The following is a 22,182-nucleotide window of genomic DNA, read 5'->3' on the forward strand; positions in this document are numbered from 1 at the left end:
TTCAAAGGAATTTGATTTCTTGGAGACAGAACTACACTAAGCTTATTGATATTGCAAGCAGACAGTCTGAGGCTCTTAGGACAGCCTTCTGCTACTCATTGTTCCACTCAAACGCCAATGCAGTGCAGCAGGGAAGTCACAAGCTAGCACTCAACAAACATTTCTAAGAAAGGGAATTAATTGTGTAGACTTCTGCGTTCATAGAGGGAACATTTCACAAACACTTTAAGAAAGACTCTTAAGGATTCAAGCAAAGAAAAAATAATATTTTGCTTATTACATGGTTTTTGCTTCATTTTTGGAGTCTGCTGTTTGATTTGAAAGGGTCAGAAGAATACCCTACCACGTGTCTGTATCATAGACCTTCAGAAAATTCATTGTCACTGTCATCTGAATCTCATGCAATAGGCACTAGAACTGCAGTGGTTTACTCATCTAAACTACTCACGTGTTTCTAATGCTCAGTTTCTAAGCTTAAATAAAAAGTGGATTGTGTATTTATACAAATAGGCAAGGAAAGTTTGGTTTTGAAAGTCTGAGCAGTGCTAAAGACCTGCTGTCATGAGATGTATCTCTGCACTTGTGGCAGTAATTTCAGGATCTTGAAGACTGGATTGACATAAGTATGTAAGTGGCCCGGTATTCCTAACTGGCAAGTGTTTTTCACTTCTATTTTCTCTTAAATAGAAGCCACTATTTCACACTTCTTGTTTGTTGTTTTCTGTGGGAATCTCACACCAAGCTTAAAGATGTTAAAAGACCTGGAAAATTTTGGCTCAAAAAGGGAAAATAAAAAAAAGGGTTTGAGCTAATGCTCTGAAGAGATCTTGACATCTCCTATGCTAGAAGAAATAGATCTGAATGATTAAACAAAACTAGACAATCTCAAATACTTAGCTGGTGTAGTAACGTATTAGCTAATTTTTAGCCAGAGGCAAGTGAAATCATCAGTTTATTAATATCACCCTGAAATGACATTAATAATAACAGAATTTCAATTAATAGCAGCATTATTTAATTACTTAGTATAAAGGTATCCACTGCTATTCACATCTGAAAAACAGAAAAGTAATAAGAGACAAGAAGCTTTTGGTGCTAAAACGTATGACTAAAATGTCTAGCAATGCTGTAGTTTTTTAATGGGCTTTTAAGTAATTCATATTTAATTTCACATACCAATATTCAAGTAATCAAATGGTTTTCAGAATATCGAGCATAATGTGTTACCTTCTTTTAAAGCTGCAGAAGCGAGAAAACAGAAGAGTAAGTCTTTCAGTGACATTCTAATGCAGACTGCAAATTTTAGATAAATTACTTTGTAATGGCAAACTTGGCTAAAATTGTGATGTTCTTGAATCTTTTTCCTATCAAATTACTCTGTTATTTAACTCAGCTAATAAAGAAAAGGAAATTATGCAGCAAGATTTAATAGACTATAAAATAGGAAATCAGAAAAAAAGTATTTATCTACTTTAGTTTTGTAGTGTAAAATAGGTATTAATATTCAAACTTTTTTTTTAAATCAGTTTTTAGGAAGAGAAGCTGGCTGGAATGACTTTGAGAATGTTACTTTTCTCTCCTGTTTTCACTTTCTCTCCTGTTTGACTGTCTTCAACTGTTTAATATCGTAATATGTTGATGAGAAGCTCTGAAACTGTCATTTCAATATTTTGTGATAATCAGCTCTATCCCTTATATTTCACCTCAACACACAATTCCTCTCATTTGCATTATAAGTGATATTTTTAATAATAAAGGCATCACTTTCTTGGCAACAAATATCATAACATGCACTTACAGATGTCTTGAATTTTAAAAGAACAGTATGTTTCAACAGTTGTCAAATTCTGACAGCTACTTCTTTATTTTTTTTTAAGGCTTTAGTTCTCTTCTTTTTTTTTTTTTTGCTTTTATTATTTTAATAGTGGGCATTTTCTATTCATTCCTTGGACAATTTTGCCCTCTTAAGTGAAACCAGGATAATGCAGAACTCCCCTCATGGTCTGTCTGCTCACTGCCTGCTATGCTTGCAGTACAACATCAAATTAGCAGTAACAGCTGAGTCTGCTTGTACTTACGAAGAACTTAAGCATGTTGCTTGTGAGCGGGCAACTCGGAAGGCAATTTGAAAAGGAGAAGTAAAACCTAACTGAACTGAAGTCCACCATGTTTCATCTTTCTTGAGCAATTTCATAGATTGTTATGGGTTTTAATTAGTCTAAAACTAGTTGCATTGCCACCTCTGTGGTATGTGTTGTTTCATAAATAAGCATAAATGCAGAAAAATTACAGTAAACACATTCAAAGAAAGGATTTTCTATTCGAGTTCCTTTTTGGAAAAAAGTTGCCATAGTTGATAGCTATGTAACATCTTAGTTAAATTGTATACAAAATACATAGCTCTGATAATTAGATCAGAAGATGCTGCTAGCTGTAGCAAATAACTTCTTAGCCTTACTTTTTATGTTATATATTACAACATACAGTAATTAACTGATTTCTGAGAGGACTATTATAATTAAAGGAAGAAGCATTTCGGTACAGGAGCATAGCAACAAGATTACTCAGTCTTTGATTACTTTTTAATTTTGATGTCAATAGCTGAAACTTCACTCAAGGTAGATCACCCAAAATCTAAGCTGTATTTTCCTGCTATTTTAAAATGGCTAATTTCAGAACAATGTTTTTTACTTACTTCTTTTAGTGATTTCAATCAGCTTCATATGCTAGCCTCACACAACAGACATGTCAAGAATGTCTTAGGCTTCTCTGTGAAATGAGTCTCGAGGTTGCATATACAGAGATCATAACTTTCAAAATATCACGCTGCAATACATCGCAAAGACAGGATTAGGCATTCAGAGGTCAGATTCCTATTTCCGTATTTAGCCTTCACATGACACCAACCCCATTATGTTTTTAAAAAAAAATCACTAGTTTGCCTTTGTTTGGGTTTTTTTTTCGTTGTTTAAAAGTTTGTTTTCCATATGTTAAAAGAATTTAAAAAAATAAAAGGGGAACTTTGTGTTGCATTTTATATGTTGCTTGTTCATTTTGCAGCAGGAAGACATTAACCATAGGGATAACTCTGGATGCATTTCCCTGAGCATTGAAAAGACATAGTTATTATTTTGGTACATGCTCGAATTCCTAATCCATCTACAACATCTTGCACCATTTTTTTTGTCCTACAAAAATGCCTGCTATACTTGTTAAAACCATTCCAGTGTTCCCTCTCAAACACGATTTTGGGGTTACAGCTCTATTTCCATTGCCATTTGCAGTCCTGTGGTGCCAAATGAGCTGCAGACTCTTGTTTGGTTAGAAATCCCTGTCTAGGACAAGGCAAATTGTACAACAAAAGTTTGGACCCAGCTCCTGTAAATACTGGAGGGCAGAAGCTGCCATCTTCAGCCTTCCAAAGAAAGCTCTAGTTACTTTTCCATCTAGTGACTCCAGACTTTTGATTGAGTTCAAAACCATCTGTGCCAAATTATTGCAAACTCTTATTTAGCAGTATATTCTTTTTAAAAAAATACTGCCTTCCATATACACTGGTGAGCCCAGTCAGTCTAAAGTTAATCTAACTTATTAACTTATTTCTTTTTTTTTTTAAAAAAAAAGGTGTATGTGAACGATTCACTGTGAAAAGAAGCCTAGGGTGTAGAACTTCACTGTTGGCAGATGTTTTATACCATTTTCAGAAGTTACAAGCTGTAAGCCAAATTTTGCCATGCTTAGCTATGTGAATAACATGAGTCGTGGCTAGTTCCAGACAAACGATGTGTTTCTCCTACAGCCTAATCTTTGCCTTTGTTAGGTGAGAAGTTGCTGCCAGATTGTGAAGATTAGTCTTTTTCCTTTTTCAGGTCAAGACTTACTCTGAATTTTAACTGTCTTACAGCTGTTCTAGCAAGCTTCTTCCAAAATGTTGGGATTAATGTCAGCCATGATCATAATTTTTGGTCATGATGCACAAAATTCTCTTTGGAGGGAAAAAAAAAAGCACTAATATTCATTTCAACACATTAGGATAGAATGCTCAACTGAGATGTGTTAAGAAATCTACTAAAACTATTTCCATGTTCATGTGGAAATAAAATTTCACCTGGTTCTTACCTTGCGATTATTTTTTTCCAGAAACAATGTCAATGGACTGTTTCACCATAATTTTAGTTTTCGAATCAGACTTTACACACATTCTGTCATCTTAGTCAAAGAAATCTTTATTGCTTTTCATTCTTTTCAAAGGCAGTGTGATTATGGCAAACTTTGGAATGCAAACCTGAAGTGTGCAAATAACATGCTTTTTTAATATATAAATACTTCATCTTTGTAAAATCTATCATGACTTTCTTGCATCTTTAAATAGGGGATTTAAAATTATGGAGATGATTCAGAAAGAAAATCTATTATTAATTTAGTGGAAGTAGTTAGATGTTCATCTCCTGTGCAGCTCTTAAAATATTTAGTTCTTTAATGATAGTACTGTGTTCATTATAATGAATTACATTCTAGGAGAATCTTTTTCCAACAAGGATTTGCTTCATTGGAAATATTTGAGACTTCATTAAAAATTAACTGTATCAATTATTTCATTAAAGCAAAGTCCCAATTTTTTCATTCAGATAGTGGTTTTAAATTGCCACAATGTGGTTTTCTTTGTATTTATTTATTTCAGTGAGTAAGAAGAAAATGTGCATATTAGAATTTTTCAACATGAACACATTTATTATTAATTTTAAATAACTACGAGAGCCCCTCCTAGTCACATTTCATAGGTTTTAATTCCTAAATTCGCAAATCAATTTTAAGATATGAATTTCAGTTAAAGTACCACTAGAGTTGCTACTAGTGTTGGCTCTCATTAGTAATATTTGGGCCTGCAACAGTAGCCGAGGGCTATTCAGCTTTAAATAAATAGGGACAATGATACTGCCTAGCACACCAAAAAAAACCCTTTGTCTAGTAACACCTAGAAAGAGGGAGAAGAATAGACTGGAAGGCATCATACAAATAACGTGGTGAGGGCAACCACTGGCACGTAGCTTTTTAGCTTCAGTTTCTTATATGGGACCCACTGCTTTTGCTTCTTCTTTTTCTCCACATGCTTCAATATTGGCTTTTAATTCATGCAGTTCTATATTTGCCAGGTCTTCACAGCTACAGGCATTTGGGTGAAGAAAAATGACCTCAGATAAAAAAAACTTAGAGGGGTTATTGAGGACTGGGGGAGCCTGCACATGAGGCAGTGAAGAGTCTGGCTTTTTGGGAGAGCTGATTCACTGCCCTCAATGTCCTTGGGACCGCTCCGGTCTTGTGATGACAAGCAAGAAATGCGGCTGCATCGGCTTTGCTAGCTCACTTTTATTAAAAATAGATTAGAGACAAGGTTAAAGTGGAGTCTGGCACCTGCGTGACTAGCTTATCAGCTCTAGCATCTTCCAAAAAAGACATTGCTTGTAATTTAAGTTTATTTTTACTGAAGATAGGACTGTCTTCAGTGGAGAAGCATGCTTCCCCCTCCCGCTGCCGCCAGGTCTGGCTGGCCGATGCCGTGCTGTGCAGGAAGGCTGTGGCAGAGCCTAAAGATGAACCTGCCTCTCAGCGTCTTAACCACAAGCACATCCTTCCTCTTTACTCACTCCCCAGCTTTAAACAGCATTAATAAGGTGGTTTTTTTCAGTGTTAACGTTTCACTTTAACCTCTGCCTAGTTTAATAAATAACTCGGATATACTAGGTGGAAAGATAATCTGAGGAATTTTTTTTTAGGGACTTCAGGCTAGAAGTGAAGGGAGCTTGGTTTCCTGCATTCTTTTCATTGTTGTTTCATCTTAAATTAATTAACCAAAATCTCCTCTCCATTCTTAAGCATCCCACACACTGGATTCCATCCTCCAGTGTTGGCCAACATCCCTGGATCTGCAGTCCCGCCTCTGCAGAATTAGCCCTCATCCATGGGACAGTTTGCTCGACTGTGTATGATAATCTCTACAGCTGTTAGTCTAGAATGTTTATCTGATGTTTCCCCTACTCATTTTCATCCTAAGCCACTTACTGAGTAGGCTGGAATGAAAATCAGTGCACACTGCTCTGTCACATTGTAGTAAACAATTTGTTGTGAGCCTCAAGAAGTGTCTATCGTCATCTTTAAGTCAAGCAGTAGAGCGCTGCAGGGTGACTCCTCCATGGAAGGAGTCTGAGACGGATGAATGGTTACATCTCCATTTCAGCTGCTTGGGATTTTTTTCCTTTTATTTTAGATTAAAACAGAGGCTCTCTATTAGAGGGCATTGTAATGTATCAGAATGTTCTAGACACGACACAGTAATAACTCAGAGCAGCCAGACTAAGACCTTATTTTTTTCTAGAGTTCATAGGTGTCAGGATTTAACATGGATTCATAACTATTAAAACATTACTAATTGCTTAAGTGTTTTTGAGATGTTATTGGAAGAGAAGGGTCGCTTTTCTAGACAAAAGCAGCATTGTGGGATCTTGGACAATTCACAAATTCCAGGTCCAAAAAATAAATTTGGACACTTGAGGAGCTGAGTATTTTGGCCACTTCTGTGCACAGCCCAACAGCAAGAAGAACTCTTGGCCGTTGTGACGATCCATAAGGGCATTTCAGGGTCTGCTGTGATGCTCACATTTTAATGCTGTGCTTTCCAATACGTACATTTTAATGCTGTGCTTTCCAGTATGTACATTTTGGAGCAGTGAAAAGAACCTCTGAGATTCTTTTCCTTACTGTGTTGGAGGAAGAAAATAGTCTTTATGAAAAATACTGTCTTCAGTAAGGTTATGAGCAATGTCTCACTAGTTAAAATTATGAAGGACATTCCAGTAGGCTGATGTTAGCTGTCTTTTATTCCTAGCAGAAGGACTTTGGGATTAAGGGGAAAGGATCTTATTCAAAGTACCCATTAGTTCATGGTCACTGAGGGTTGCAGCACTCGGTTGTTGGGTTGTTCTGCAACATATTCTTTGTCAAGAAAACCTGTTCTTCCCTACTATTGATTCAAGGTGAGGGACAGGGAGAAAGGCTCTTTATTGCTCTTAATGGGCTGGTTTTTTAAAGGCTCTGATTGCAGAAGCTGCTATTACTTCTAGTTTGCTTGACCAAATACCCTGAAGGAAGTGCTTTTTTATTTGTTGACTTGCTGGGTTTTTTTACGTAAACATCCAGTCACTGCTCTTTGAAAACAGAGCCTGTTTGAGGGGTCTTGGCACCGAATCCTGTGGTTACTCTGGCTTTCCTTAGTGCTGTTGCAAGTCACTTCATGAGAGAGTTAAAGATGAAGGTAATGAACTAATGCTCCAACATCAACAATATTTAATTACATATTTAAAAGGCAGTAGTCTTCTCTGGTATTTGCCACTTCTAAGCAGCATTTCATAATTCATGTTCACTTGATGCTTTCAAATAATTATTTGGTATTAGGCACTTACAGACATTCACAGTAGCTATGGAAAATGCAATCCAGTCTGACTTCATCTATAAGATCTGATGCAAGCACTTTGTTATGAGGTTTAGGTTGTGTTTCGACTTCACTTATTGCCAATCACTTTGACAAATGACATCTTGGAAGAAGCTTGATGCAAATGAAGGTTCGATGCAACTCTAGTATTGCGTTGAATATTTTATCTTAGCTACATTTGCTGCACGCCCAGTAAATGTATACCTTCTAGGCCATTTACAGGAGGGATAAACTAAGCCCATGGCTCTCTGGGTGCAGTCACGGAGAGCTGCCTGTGACAGAGGTGGCTCTGCTTTCCCTGGAGCAGTGGCTCGGTGGTGCCTTCTGAGGCACAGGGGAGTTCCGGAGGTGCCGCTGCCGGTGGGGGGGCCATGCCAGGCCAGTAGCTTCACCACACTCCTCTTTGCGATCCCACTCTTCTTACAGGAGTTTTGGTTTATTTTAGGCCAAAGAGCTGCCGACGTTCAAAGACAATGATTTTATTAACGATGGCCAAAAGATTCACATTGATGAGAATAACAAAAAGATGTTCCTTGAGAAACTCAAAAAGGATGTTGAGGTAAGAAGGTACCTGTTCAGTTATACGTGATTAAAACGTGTGGCAAATCACAGATAGCCCAGAAAATCATACCTGTAATTCATTAATGAAAACTCTTGTTTTAAGGCTGTTTTAAATGAAACACAATTTAAACTTTCAGGAGTTGATCACTGCTTTTGCTGATGTGATAAATGATTTGCTGCCATAGCTGGTTTCCATACATTGTCCCTGCCTTGATGATGTGATGTTAAAACGATGGTACTAGTTAGTACTTAAGTGCTGTACAAGTCTAGTACTTCCAAATGCCCCCGAGAGAGAGGTGAGTATTGTCAGTTGTGTTTTACAGGTGGAGGTGCACCAGAGCTGAGGCCAGACACAGACTGTAGTCCGTAACAGAGGATGTATCATTCCCACTCGCAGCCATGCATGTTCTGTTTGTTTCATATTAGTAATCCAGTTTTAAATCATCCGTAGTATCACAACAGTAGAGTGCTTCAGTATTTGTATACAGCAGTTGGACTCGTTATCTTAATGTAGTCTTCACATATAAATCCATAATTGGCTGAATATAGTCACTATTGAACAGAAAAGTGTTAATACGTGAATTTAATGTAATATTTTATTATAACTGATTTAGTTCAGAAAAATAAAAGAAATATTGTGCTAACTAGTTCACACAGCTTGACTTTAGTTTCCATAATTGAAAATATGGTCACTAAACACAATATTTTGCAATCCCTATACTCAGAGCCTAAAATCTGTTTTCCTTGTTGGAGGCGACCTGATAGCAAAATGTGTCTGTGACTTAATGAGACTTTCAACTATTTGTATCAAAATGGCTTTGTGAATTGTCTAGTTTTTAAGATCTATGTCTCAGTGGTTGCACAAAACAAAATACTGTAACTTTAGAATTCACCCAATAGTTTGCTTTTGAGGAAACCTATTTCCTATCAATTTGAGGTGAGAAATTTATGGTGATTATAATTATGAAGGCAAATATTTTGTGAAGTATCAATGTGTGTTTATCTTATATTTAAAATATTGAGCTGGAAAACTGCTCTACCAATGTCACAGCTCTAGAGATAAGTTTATTTGGGTTTTTAAGTTTTGTGCTCTTTTAACATGTACTGCTGTTGCTGACTAACGCTTTTATAGACATGATCTTAAGTATGTGCAATGAACATGGAAGATACTTTTTTACCTCAAAAAGTGGATTGTGTGTGATCTTCTACATCATTTACTGGATTGTAAATATAATGGCAGATTCCAGATCATGTCTTTAGAGGCTATTTTTTTGTGGTTTTGAAATTTATACAGAATATTGTTAAATATCCATGTAAACCACTAGTGTGAAGTGATCTGGCACCTGATTTTGACAATGGCAAGCTGTTCTTTAACCTTGTTTTTCTTTTATTGGTTCTTGTGCCCTTGTTAGATAACTGATAGTGTGCAGTTTGTACCCCATGTGGAAACACTCGGATTTCACTACAATGAAGAGAAATGCACAGCACTTGATATATTCTTATGTTATCACACAATATTTATAGTTAAACATATTACGCAGTGGTATTTTAAACTGTGTGACTTTATATCCATTCTTGTTTGTTATTAATTAGCTTGTGTTAACTATATTTCTCTCATAATCGAGTCTTATGTTCCCTTCCTGTGTTCAAACAGACAAATATCTATTACTGCTGTTTTGATGTCCTCGTGTCCATTTTCCTGCCTCCTCATTATATTGAAAATGTCCTGAGAAAAAGCCCATAACGATAATTTTTCCATTTTAAATCAGATGATCTTTTCCTTATGCTAAGGAAAAGACTCCCTAAGTCTTTTTGTTGTCAGCAGAGTACACTTTTTTCCCAAGAGCTGTTTTCTTCTAATTTGCAGTTCACCCTTTTTTCCAAGAGTCTGTTCGCTTTTGTGCTTTTTTGTATGATTATTGGTAGATTTTTCTACTGTTTCTCTTGGTATTTATCAAGTATCTAATGATATGCCTGGAGTCTTTCCACTCCATCGCCTTTGGCCAATCTCATCTGTTCTTCCTGTATATGGTTGTACATCATCTCTTCAAACTTAAATCTCTTCTAGTCTTGTGAAGAGTCTTTTGCTTTGTTATATTGAAATTATTAGAAACCTCTTCTCAATCTGACAATATTTCTACTAGCACTTGAATTTACAGTCACTTTGTTATCTCTGATTCCCCTCTTTTCTCAGAATCAGGATTTTGACAAACTGTAGATTCTCGTTTCCTAGTATTTTATACTCATCTCTCATTACTGTCACTATTCCAAAGTCTGGCTTAAATTCCTGCTTCTCTGGTCTGCCCTAACTTCCTTTTTATAACCATTTAGAGTTTCTGAAAACTGAAACAATTTGTATTTTCAGCCTCTTTCTCTGCATACCACAAGCAAAGGCTCCACAAGTTCGAAATCACAGTGTTGCTTTTAGGATGCAGCACAGCTCTGCCCTGCCTGCCCTTCACCCTCTTGAACTGTTCATCCCATCTTCCTGCTTTTATACCTTCCTTATTCCCATCCTCCTCTCTTAGCTTTCTGCCTTATCCTGTTCCCCTCAACTAAAACAATACTTCATCTATACATAAAGGGTATTAATCTTTCAATTTTCAAAAGCACCCTTTCATTCACATCCATGTTTTCCTTACGTGGTTTAAATTGTGAGCCTGTCACTGTGAAGAGAATATAGCATCATTTCGTGTCTTCATGGTGTAAAATTTCACTACTTTCCAATGCAAGAATATTTAAACGCTTCTTCACAATTCTGTAATAAGGCTTAAAAGGGAGTGAGGGGCTGATTTAGCCCCAGGTCGTGGCACACCACACATCTGACAGCACAGAGGCTGGTCTGGATGCTGAGCAGTGACAGGATAGCACTGATTGAAACATGAGACAGGAGTGACAGTCATTGGCTCGCACAGGCACTGGTCTTCACTACAGGAAAAATGATTTTTCCCTGAGGATTTTGGAAAATTGGGCTACAGCTCTTTTATAATATAAGTTGCAAGTGACCTGGTAGCTGTACTAAGGCACATAAAAAATAACCAAGTGGTTGGTGACAGCCAACATGGCTTCACTAGGGTCAAGTCATGCCTGACTAATTTAGTGGCCTTCTACGACAAAGCTACAGCACTGGTTGACATGGGTAAAGCAACAGATGTCATTTTCCTGGACTTGTGCAAGGCGTTTGACACTGTCCCACATGACATCCTTGTCTCTAAAATGGAGAGACACGGATTTGACAGATGGACCACTTGGTAGATAAAGAACTGGCTGGATGGTCGCACTCAAAGAGTTGTGGTCAATGGCGCAATGTCTACATGGAGACCAGTGTCAAGCGGTGTCCCTCAGGGGTCTGTTCTGGGTCCAGTGCTGTTCAACATCTTTGTCAGCGACATGGATGACGGCATCGAGTGCACCCTCAGTAAGTTTGCTGACGACACCAAGCTGTGTGGTGCCGTGGACTCACTTGAGGGAAGAGATGCCGTACAGAGGGACCTTAATAGGCTTGAGAAATGGGCCAGTGCTAACTGCATGAGCTTCAACAAGTCAAAATGCAAGGTCCTTCACCTGGGTCGGGCCAATCCTAGGCACAAATACAAACTGGGCACAGAGTGGGTTGAGAGTAGCCCTGAAGAGAAGGATTTGGGGGTGTTTATAGACAAGAAGCTCAACATGAGCCGGCAGCGCGCTCATGCGGCCCAGAAGGCCAACCGCATCCTGGGATGTATCAGGAGAAGCGTGGTCAGCAGGTCAAGAGAGGTGATTCTCCCCCTCTACTCTGCTCTTGTGAGACCCCACCTCGAATACTGTGTCCAGTTCTGGTGTCCCCACCATAAGAGACATAGATCTGTTGGAGTGTGTTCAGAGGAGGGCCACAGAGATGATCCAGGGGCTGGAGCACCTCTGCTACGAGGACAGGTTGCGGGAGCTGGGATTGTTCAGCCTTGAAAAGAGAAGACTTTGGGGGGGCCTAATAGCTGCCTTCCAATACCTGAAGGGAACCTACGGGAAGGCTGGGGAGGGACTTTTTACAAGAGTGTCCACCGATAGGACAAGTTGAAGGAGAACAGATTTAGATTCAGTACGAGGGTGGTAAGACTTTGGAATAAATTGCCCAGAGAAGCTGTGGATGCCCCCTCCCTGGAGGTGTTCAAGGCCAAGTTGGACAGAGCCTTGAGTAGCCTGATCTAGTTGAGAGGCGTCCCTGCCCATGACAGGGAGGCTGGATTAGATGATCTCTGAGGTCCCTTCCAGCCTATGCCATTCTATGATTCTATGACCTGTGTGCTGTTACTACATCTTAATAAATTCAAATATCTCTCTGCTAACTTAGTCACTTAATCCTCCCTTTTGCTCTCTCTTAGAAGTGCCTGTTTTTCTTGACTTATGGCATCTTTGTGTAACTTCTCCTATGTGTAAGTGGAGCTTACGTTTTTCAGTGATATTGATAAATTGCTTATCATCACTTTCTAGTTCCTTGCTCAGTTAAAACTCATGGACTACAGCCTGCTGGTTGGAATTCATGATGTTGAAAGAGCTGAACAGGAAGAAGTAGAGTGTGAAGAGAATGATGGAGAAGAGGAAGGTGAAAGTGATGGGACCCACCCCATTGGAACCCCTCCAGACAGTCCAGGAAACACGCTAAACAGCTCATTGCCTTTGGCTCCAGGGGAATTTGATCCAGCTATTGATGTTTATGGAATAAAATCCCATGAAAGTAAGCAGTGATAAATATTTTTATGTTAAGATGTTTTGATTCTCACACCAGAATCCTAAAGTCTTCGCAACCACCTAAAGGCGAAGTTAAACTGCAAAATATAAATTCACTCTGCAGAAGAGGAAATGAGTTGCTCTTTTGTGCAGCAGAAAGCAAAAGACACCTCTAATGCACAGCATTGTTATGAACGTATTTCTTAAATATTGTGATGTGCGGGAATGCAGTCAAATAATGCATCTACTACACAATCCAATTGTATACTGGCTTAGCTATTCACATACAGCAGTTCTCAGTTAATTCTTTTTTTTTTTCCCATCCCTTTCAGGAAATCTGGTATCTATAATTGTTCTTTCTCTGGTGGATAAGATAACACTGTTAAAAACAGTCTAGAAAGAGTGGGAAAAGCAGCATTCCAAGTTATATTTCACTTTTTTGGTTGCCTTTTGAAAATTTGTGCACTCATACTCTTATTTCCATGTTCCAGCTAAGAAAGTTGTCATAAGGAGTGTGTAAGAAACTTGAAACTGGGTTTGATGTTAATGTGTAAAACTAAGTATAACTAGTTACCTGTGGCTGTTCAATACAGGAAAGTTATCTTTTTTTTTCATAAGCATTTATATAGATAAATACATGTTTTTATTCATAAAGAAAAGATGATGATGTTTGTTGACACACCACCATTGCCTTTCATATAAAATTCGTAGTTTTTCTGCAAAGAAAGATTAAATCCGCATTACTTAAAATGAGCAATAATTCCTATTTCTGTATGCTGGTGTTTTATTTTGCATGCTTTTAGGGGGTTTTGAGTGCCGTTAAACTCTCAGTTAAGGACAGCTTGAGCCTGTGGTCTTTACAGATCTGTGATTCTGTCTGACATTAACCTGTCTTTGCTGCTGATTGAGCCTTATAAAGTCGTCTTTGTTAGAAGAATTCATGATTTAGATATCTCAAAAATCATTCTTACTGCCATGTGTTTGCCGTCTGCAGATGCACCTCGGAAGGAAGTATACTTTATGGCCATTATTGACATTCTTACTCATTATGATGCAAAAAAGAAAGCTGCACATGCTGCAAAAACGGTAAAGCATGGGGTAAGTATTTGAGTTGTTTTTTTCCTCTGATTCCATTTATGCTACTGCATTTTTGTTTAGTGCACTGATATAGCACAGTTCAGGAAATCTAGGGAAAGGGGAAACAGATCAGGTTTGTTGTTGTTTTTTTCTAATTTAATATCTAATACAAAAGTAGAGAGTAATCACTGTATATTGCATACTGAGAGCGGAATTCCCTTTTCAGCTGTACGCGTAGCTTCCTTACCCATAAAGAACTCTAGTGAGATGCCTTTTTAGGATTTTGTCCTAAATTTGTGAGATGCACCTTATTCTTGCAAACAAAGATGTTCACCAGACACTTGTATTTGTGTACAGCACTGTGAAAGCTATTGTGAATCTTATTTCAGATGTAGAGCCCTAGTGATGGTTTCATTATTTGGTACAGCCTGTTGAAAGTTAGTTCTCCAGCATACAATGTTGCTCACTTTACAAGACTTCTTTAAAAAAAAAAAAAAAAAAAGTACGATTTGCAAAATTAAGCATAAAATGTACATATTAAATATTCGGAGACCATCAAATGAAGGCTTCTGTTTGACTGCCATGAATGCCTTTATTTTGACTGAAATTGCTGCTTAGGAGCAGACACCAAAGAACCATGGTGAAGGAGCCCGGTCTTCCAGAATTGGGATTTATATCTACCCTTATCGCTCCTATGGTGATTTATGGTTCAAATGTCATAAACTTTTTAAAATGAGCATAATCGTTCATGAGGCTAAAATTCCTCCTCTGTCTAAGTATCTAAAGGATCAGGGCATTGTGGGGGGTTTTAAGCAAAGGGCTCAGGGCTTTTTAGTTTACAGTAGAGAGTTATGTGGAATGCTCAGCAATAAACCCTGCACACGCCTGTAGAAGGTATTTTTTGTCTCTCTCAAACAATGCTTTCATTACTCTCTCTGCTCTCAGAGCAGCTGAAAGTTGATGCAGACCATATGCAGCCATTATCTGGCAATTACTAATGAGCTTTGAATGTAGCAGACTTTAAAAACTCACACTTCTGGCATAAATAAGGGATATAAATATGTTGTGAATAACAACTATGATTATTAAAGCTGACCATGATTAGCACTTATTACAGAACATAACTTTCTACAACCATTTTTGTTTATTTCACTGTCTCCATCCTGAGCCACCTGACACTGAAGTTTGTTCATTAATTGCATGCATGCAATTTTCCCGTTTTGTAAAACAGGAAAAATATAAATAAAAATGTGGCTAAGGCTATGAAAGCCTCAAATAAAAATATGAATGAAACCGTGACTTCATTGAAATAGAAATTGTTCAGCTTATTCAGTGAGTCCAGATTTAAATGCATATATGTTGAAAAAACTTTACTAATTGTTACCATATATTTCAAACCAGGTTATTTAGCATTCAAATAGCAATATACATTACACAAGTGTTGACACACCAGATCTGAGTATGATAATTCAGTCTTCTCTATATGAAGAGAAGACCGCTGCTCAACAGACCAGAATCTGTTGATGAGTCAGTGGGTAGCATGGTTAAGTATGCAGTAGAAATTACATAGGAGACTGAAGTACAAAGAAAGTAAAGAGAAATGTGGAAAGTAAAGAGAATACGTTTCAGAAAGGGAATATGGGTGTCCTGCAGTTACGGTGCTGAGTACCAAGTATCCCTGTACTCATGTGAAGCCCAAAAAGTCATCAGTAAGATTCTGCTTGAGGGCCATCGCAATTTGTGTTTCTAACATGTTTCTAACTTCTGGTTCTGAGACTGCACATGAAATTCATTGAGTAAGAAACGCTGTCAATGACAAAGCATGAAATAAAACACCGGTTCTTCCTTTTTTCCTCTCCCCTCCCCATTCTCTGTGTAGGCTGGTGCAGAAATTTCAACAGTTAATCCTGAACAGTATTCAAAGCGCTTCTTGGACTTTATTGCCAACATCTTGACGTAACCTATCGTGTTACATAGGACAGACACGAGACCTGGGGACAGCAGCAGTGGCTACAAGTGTAGGGAAAAAAAGGAACTCAGAGAAGCACTCATCTTGCAGAAAGCAACCCCTTTGTTTACATCTGCTGGCAAAGATGACTGAAGTGGGGTGGAGTACTCGCTTTAACAGCTGCCTGATATTCCCAGCATAGTTCTAGCTATTTCTGACTCTTGTGTGTGCAAAAAAAAAAAAAAAAATCAAAATAAATTAAATAAATAGAACAGCTTACTCAGAGTGCACTGTGACAGTAATACTCTGATGCTACCAGCTGAAATGGAATAAATGAGCAAAGAGGTGTGGGGTGGGGGTGGGGAAGAGTAAATGCATGTTAAATCTACAATATTGATATCAAATTGTAAACTGTGGATCAGTTTATTTTTTGAACTAAAAAGATACAAGACAGTATTCTTCATGACGATGATGATGACGTTAATAATAAAAACCTTACTGCGAATGTTACACTTACTCCCTGCACACTGGCACTCCTTAAAAAAGCAGCTGCAACAGCCCTTGGTGCCGGAGACTTTTCCCTTTCAGTTCCTAGCAGCTGGGTTTTTTTCCCTTTTTTTTTTTTTCTCCCTCTCCCGTTTTTGTTTTCTTTGCAGCACATTGCATCAAGAAGTTCAGCCTCTCAGACATCTGAGAGATGACATCTCTTACCTTACAAAGAGCTAACATAATTCATGCTGTGTGTACATTTTTGCTGCAGTAAACTTATGTTAAGGGAAGACTTTGCTTATTTCACTTTGTTACCTGAAGTTTTCATTTGTTTTGTATTCTTGCAATATAGGAACTAATAATGTTACAAGTGGGAAAAAAGCTTATCTGAAGAAGTGCATAGTTTTGGGCAATAGTAGCTCCATCTTTCAGCCATCGTGAAAGATGCGCACACTGATAGAAATCCATTCCCTTGTAATTTACTGGGAATCTGAAGTTTAAATGCTTATGTCATACTGTTGAAACAGCGGTATTTAATTATCAATTATCCCTCTAAAAATGAACCCTGGATTATACTGTTTACATTATTAGGAAAGCAGGGATATTTCTGAATTTCAGAGCCGTGTACAATATATGACTTTTGAGTTTACATGTAAAGTTATTTTGCAGTACAAATGAAGTAATGTTTGTCATCTTCCAAGGTGTAATGTGCAGTAGTGTACTAAAGTGAATGTCTTGCTCACCTCCGTGGTAGACTCTTTTACAATAAAATGAGAAAGGATATTTCAGAGGGATTTTTCCCAAGGTCGTCTTTTAGCATCCAAATGGCCTGTCCTACCATTTGCTCAAGTTTGATTGTATAGTACATTGCCTAAAACTGTGCTGATCATGTTTAACTTGTTTAAGATTTTTAAACAACAACATTGTATTTCTTCTCTTCTTGTACTTTTCCCTGAAGACTCCATGCTTGAAAGAGACAAATTTACATATGCTTAAAAGTTTATCTACTTATACACTGTGCTAAAGCTGTGCCTTTAAAATTTCTTTATTGAAATTGTTAGATTTTGTAGGCAACGTAAGAGAAGTCAAACCTTCCCCATCGTCGTTTATAACTCGAATCAGGAGTGCCAGCATGCCTTCTCCATCACTAATGTCAGTGCTGTTAAGCCTGCAACTGTGCGTAACTTATGTAGTGGTTTACTTCAGAGGAGCCTATACAATAGCAACACATTACACTCTCTTCAGCGGCCAAAGGCAATACTGTCCCTGTTGCTGTATACTAATTTCTTTCTCCTTTCCCCGACCTTTCCTACAGGATTTTTTGTTACGTTTGACTTAGTGATGTCTGCACTGTAATGTATGTGTATACTTTTGTATTGTATGTATTTAAATAAGTTGGTACTGTGGCTTGATTTTTTTTCATCCTCTCCCTATATACCCCAGTTGTCTACATTCTCACCCCAGTCTCATTTTCTGAAGCATGCTGTGGCTTCTTAAAGTATGAGGCCACAGGGGGACCCTGAGGTAAAAATGAGGTACACGTACTCAGAGTACATATGTAATTGCGGCCAACGAGTGTACATTTTTAGACAATTTTAGACATTTACAGCAAAGCTTCTTTTTTGTCTGTGTAACAGTTTTGTCACTCATTCTTGTTGATAAACTGTTTATTTGGACAGGGCAAGGAAGACTCATTATTGTATATGTTAGTGCTTAGATTACACTCCAAACATGAGCGAGGCTTTATAAAATAAAGCACTTTGATGACTCACTAGGTAAATCCTTTGTTCTTGTGTTCCAACTATGGTTTTGATCACTTATAGATGGATTTTGGGTGTTAAAATGAACATGTAGCCTATATCACAAAGGAAAATATAAGAAGAAACTTAAGACTTTTCAATTAGATTTTACCCGGCTTCTTCCATGCTTACTTTAAGTGGCTTGAAACATTTAGCCTTTGGGTTTTGGGGCTTAGGCTGCGCTCTGAGAGCAAATACTGAGGTTTGTTATTGACGAGTCTGTGGACTAAATCCTAATATTACTACAAAAACAGGAAGATCATCCGCAATAGTTAATTGATAGAAGGACTGGCAGAACTTTGTTAATGTGTAACATCTTACGCTAAACCAGTTATTTAAAAAGTACTTGGGAGTAAGCCCAAATAATTCATGGGGAGGAGGGAGGGCTTTCTGTTCTAGAATTTCAAGGCTTTGATTGTCAGGGCTTTCAGCCTGTGATACAGCCTGTGTCGCACATCGTGGGCAAATGGCAGAAAAGTGTCTTTTGTCTTCATTCTGACTAACTTTTAGTTCTCTTAAATCATTTGTCACTTTTCATTTCCTTTCAGTTTATTGCACAGATGTAGCAAGACAATGTCTTCAGCAGTATTTTTACCTGTAAAATACACATGACAGAATTAATGATAAGGTAGACGTTCCCCACAAGGAAGATGGTTGAGGAGCTCTTCTGTTAAAAGTAAGGGAAGTGATAGGGGGGAGATTCAGCTGCTTAATTACTCAATGATGTCTCTAGTATCAGTCGTATCAGTCTAAGCCTGTACTTCACACAGCTGCTCCAGGTTTAGTATGAACATGGTGCTCAAGGAATGCTGCTCCAGTTACGCAGCCATGGTAGCCACAGTGGACAGTGAGCTCCCTGCCTGGTTCTCTGTGTGTGCCACTCCACCCATCTAGCATGCCCTCTCAACAGGCTGCCAAACTCTTGCACTGCTTTTGTAGTACAGATGCATATGGGTTGTTGGTAGGTAATTTCTCACCTCCCTCACAACATAAAATGAAAGCTTTTAATATACAAAACCAGCACAATGTGCCAGATCTAAAAAACCTGCTCCAGTTGTTCTGCTCCAACAAACTATTCAACAGCTGAAGTGTTACTTAGGCTCTCCTCCTTTTTCCTAAGACTTCTGGATATGCTCAGGTTTAACTTTAACTACATTTTAACTACATTTAAGTTTTAAGCCAGCCGTCTTTTGAAGCAGTGGTTTATTGGAATTACTCCTGCAGTCCCATACAGCACTCTTCTCTAGCTGACACTCTGAGTTGTCTTCATGCAGCTACAGAGCTAAGATTTACAACGCCCTGCTGCTACATGTGGACATCCTGCTCATCCATAAGACGTCTAGCTGGTGATGTTTCCCTCCTGCCTCTTCTGCATCAATAAGTATTCACCATTTCTCTTTGTGGAGTTCACTATATGGCACGCTGTGTTTGACAGGCATTGCCGACTTCAGCAAGCAGCTGAAGGACCTTGTCTTTAGTAGAAGTGTGTATATGACAATGGGTAGGAAAATAATATCTTTCCTGATAAAATGTTTTCTCTCTCTCTCACCTGAAGAAAACCTGAAGGCAGTGATGATAGTCAAGGTAGGAGATCCAGCTGGCTTGTTAATGCAAGGACTGTGGCAAAAGAAATGAAATTAAAAAATCTTGGAAACAGTATTTTTCTATGTAAACTACATAACCTAAATGTGCATCTGAATTTCCAGCTCCCTCCCTTGGTCCTCTTCTTTTCCAATGTCATACTAGTTAGCAAGTCCCTGCATCAAGTGGGATCATTGCGTTCTGATGATCTCATACCCCACCTTTATCCAGTATCTCCTCTGTATGTTTCTTGGTTTCTTTCAAGCTCTCATATATTTAATGGGGAAAAGAAATAAAAATAGAGAGCAGTTAATTTAAAGGAGAAATCTGCTTCATCTCTTCCTTTCTGTCCTGATTGGACAGGCATTTTTTCTGAAAATCATCATATCCTTTACAACGCAATGCGGTAGCAAAGAGCAGAGGCTGCATAGAGAGAGCAGTGTGCTGTCTTTATTCTAGTCTGGACAATGATGCTGGTTTACTCCTGCATAAGACTGACTAGAGATCTACTTTCATGCTACAAGCAAATGTGCCTGAACAAGTGATTGAGGAAGAGCTTGAGAACAGCATCTTCAAGTGGCAAAGACAATTTGTGTGAGATTAAGATCACCATCAAGAGCCTTATTAAAACTGTTAGAGAATAGGGCTGGAAAGGACTTGATCAGAAGTATTAAGATACGAAAAATACTTCTTTGCGAACTGGCATAAACTCATTCTTACCTAGTGCTCTGAATATTTGCAGGTGTTTTAGTTACTGCTCAATATGCTTTGAGTTTATAAAGAGCTCCTACTTTGTTCCCACTCAGTCTGATTCATTCATAGTGACTCATTTTATTTAGTGATGTGTATCCTGTTGGAATAACATTTGTGAGAGCCTTGAGTTTTGAAGAAGTTTGGCACTTGCATATGAGTCTGGAAGGTGATTTAACTTGTTACCTTTCTCCATTTCCACTATTTCACCTTGCCTCTGTGTGGAAGCTCAAGGTCAGAGCACTCCACTTTCTTTTTCCATTTGATGTATTTTTAAGTGGATACATAAAAATATTTTGTTATAAGAATCTCTCAGTCACTCTACAGTGTATTTGGCACACTAAGGCAGATACAAGGGCCAGCTGCAGTTCCTGGGCTGAAGACAATTCTCATTTGCCTTCCGCCACCTGAGGATAACAGGATCCTGTTTGATTCTGGTTAAGAGAAAGTCCTGTGTTCCCAAGATGTGCCTGCTTATTCCAGCAGCTTGGATTCAAGTGATACATTAGAATCCTTTCTGCCCAAGTAGGTCTGATTAATTAGTGCCTACTTTAACAGGGCACATAATGCTAAATTGAATTTTACACTGTGGGTCAGGGCCCTATCTTCCTTTGCACTGTGTAATTGCATAACAAAACCAAAATATTTTCTGCCTTAAAGGGCTTCACCCTTAAGTATTTCTACTTAGTTTAGTAATCAGTCTTGGAAGTTTATTTGTACATCAGCTGCACCAAAGACTTTGTATTTGGGGAGGGAGGCTTTTAAATACCAAATTGTACTATGCAATTACAATCTTCTTTTTATAGGGTACAGTGGAAAGAATCTGCTTTTATCTAAGTTAATACTGCTCTGCTGCTTCAGCCGTAGCAAAGCTCTGTGTGGAAGGAAAAATGATAGTATTTGATCTGATTGCATCATAAGTGCTCTAGAGCAGACATTTCCAAGTTGTGTTTCACATACCACAAGCCGCAGCATCTCTGCACTCGGCTGCTCTTTCACCCCAGGGTGCAGGAGAATGGGATGGCACTGGGTCTGTTGGAAGGGGCAAAACTGGCTATACATTTGTAGCCACCCGGTTAGTCCTCCAGTGACCTGATTTATAACGACGAGAAAGAAAAAAAAAGACACAAGTGAAAATTGAGTGGGGATGGACACACGGACGCTGCCAGCTCCACCCAAAATTTGGCAGCTAGGGACAAACGCAGGGCAGGCAGAAGGCTGCTCCAACACTGTTACACGGGTGCCTGCCTGCACAAGCCCTCCACAAATTATGGCATCTGACAGACACGTAATGAGCCACTGATTGTCCCACCACTGTTCTCACCTTCCCAAGAGGACCAATGTTGAGCAGTGGGCTTCCTTGATAGAGGACTTAATCAATCAGGACTAATCTGATAAGAGAAGTGATTCATTTACTTCTAGGGAGAAAAAGAAACTCGCACCACAGATTGCAGTAACAAGGGTTGAGGGTAAGGAAAGGGCATAAACCAAAAACCTTGGCTTTTCTTGAAGCAGCAAGGAAGAGACAGTCCTGAGGCCAGTAGAGGAATAAAGCTGAGAATGAGAAACAGAATACAGAGAAGCTACTGAAAATATACCCTAAAAGATCCCTGAGCAAGGAGCGTCTGATGCATTTGCCTGGGTTTGGCATTAACTGCAGCTGCTGTTGGGTCAGGCAGGACAGTCCTGTATGGATTTCTCTTAAGGAGCAGAGAAAAAATCTCAGACCATAAAGATTATGATGCAGAAGGAAAGGCGTAAAATATTATGTTGACACCACCATA

General features: G+C 38.5%; 1 protein-coding gene across 1 annotated transcript in view; it reads left to right on the top strand.

Annotated features, from left to right (window-relative positions):
* PIP4K2A (phosphatidylinositol-5-phosphate 4-kinase type 2 alpha) overlaps positions 1-18,027 on the top strand; it is a 118,316-nt gene extending 100,289 nt beyond the window's left edge. Inside the window, exons 7-10 of the mRNA XM_086614328.1 lie at positions 7,932-8,045; positions 12,518-12,761; positions 13,749-13,852; positions 15,711-18,027. Coding sequence (XP_086470454.1) covers positions 7,932-8,045; positions 12,518-12,761; positions 13,749-13,852; positions 15,711-15,791 — 543 coding nt within the window. The 3' untranslated portion in view covers positions 15,792-18,027. The remainder of the gene's footprint in view (positions 1-7,931; positions 8,046-12,517; positions 12,762-13,748; positions 13,853-15,710) is intronic.
* The last annotated feature ends 4,155 nt before the right edge of the window (positions 18,028-22,182 follow it).

The sequence above is a fragment of the Tauraco erythrolophus genome, chromosome 7, assembly GCF_009769465.1.
Source record: "Tauraco erythrolophus isolate bTauEry1 chromosome 7, bTauEry1.pri, whole genome shotgun sequence".
Lineage (NCBI taxonomy): Eukaryota > Metazoa > Chordata > Aves > Musophagiformes > Musophagidae > Tauraco > Tauraco erythrolophus.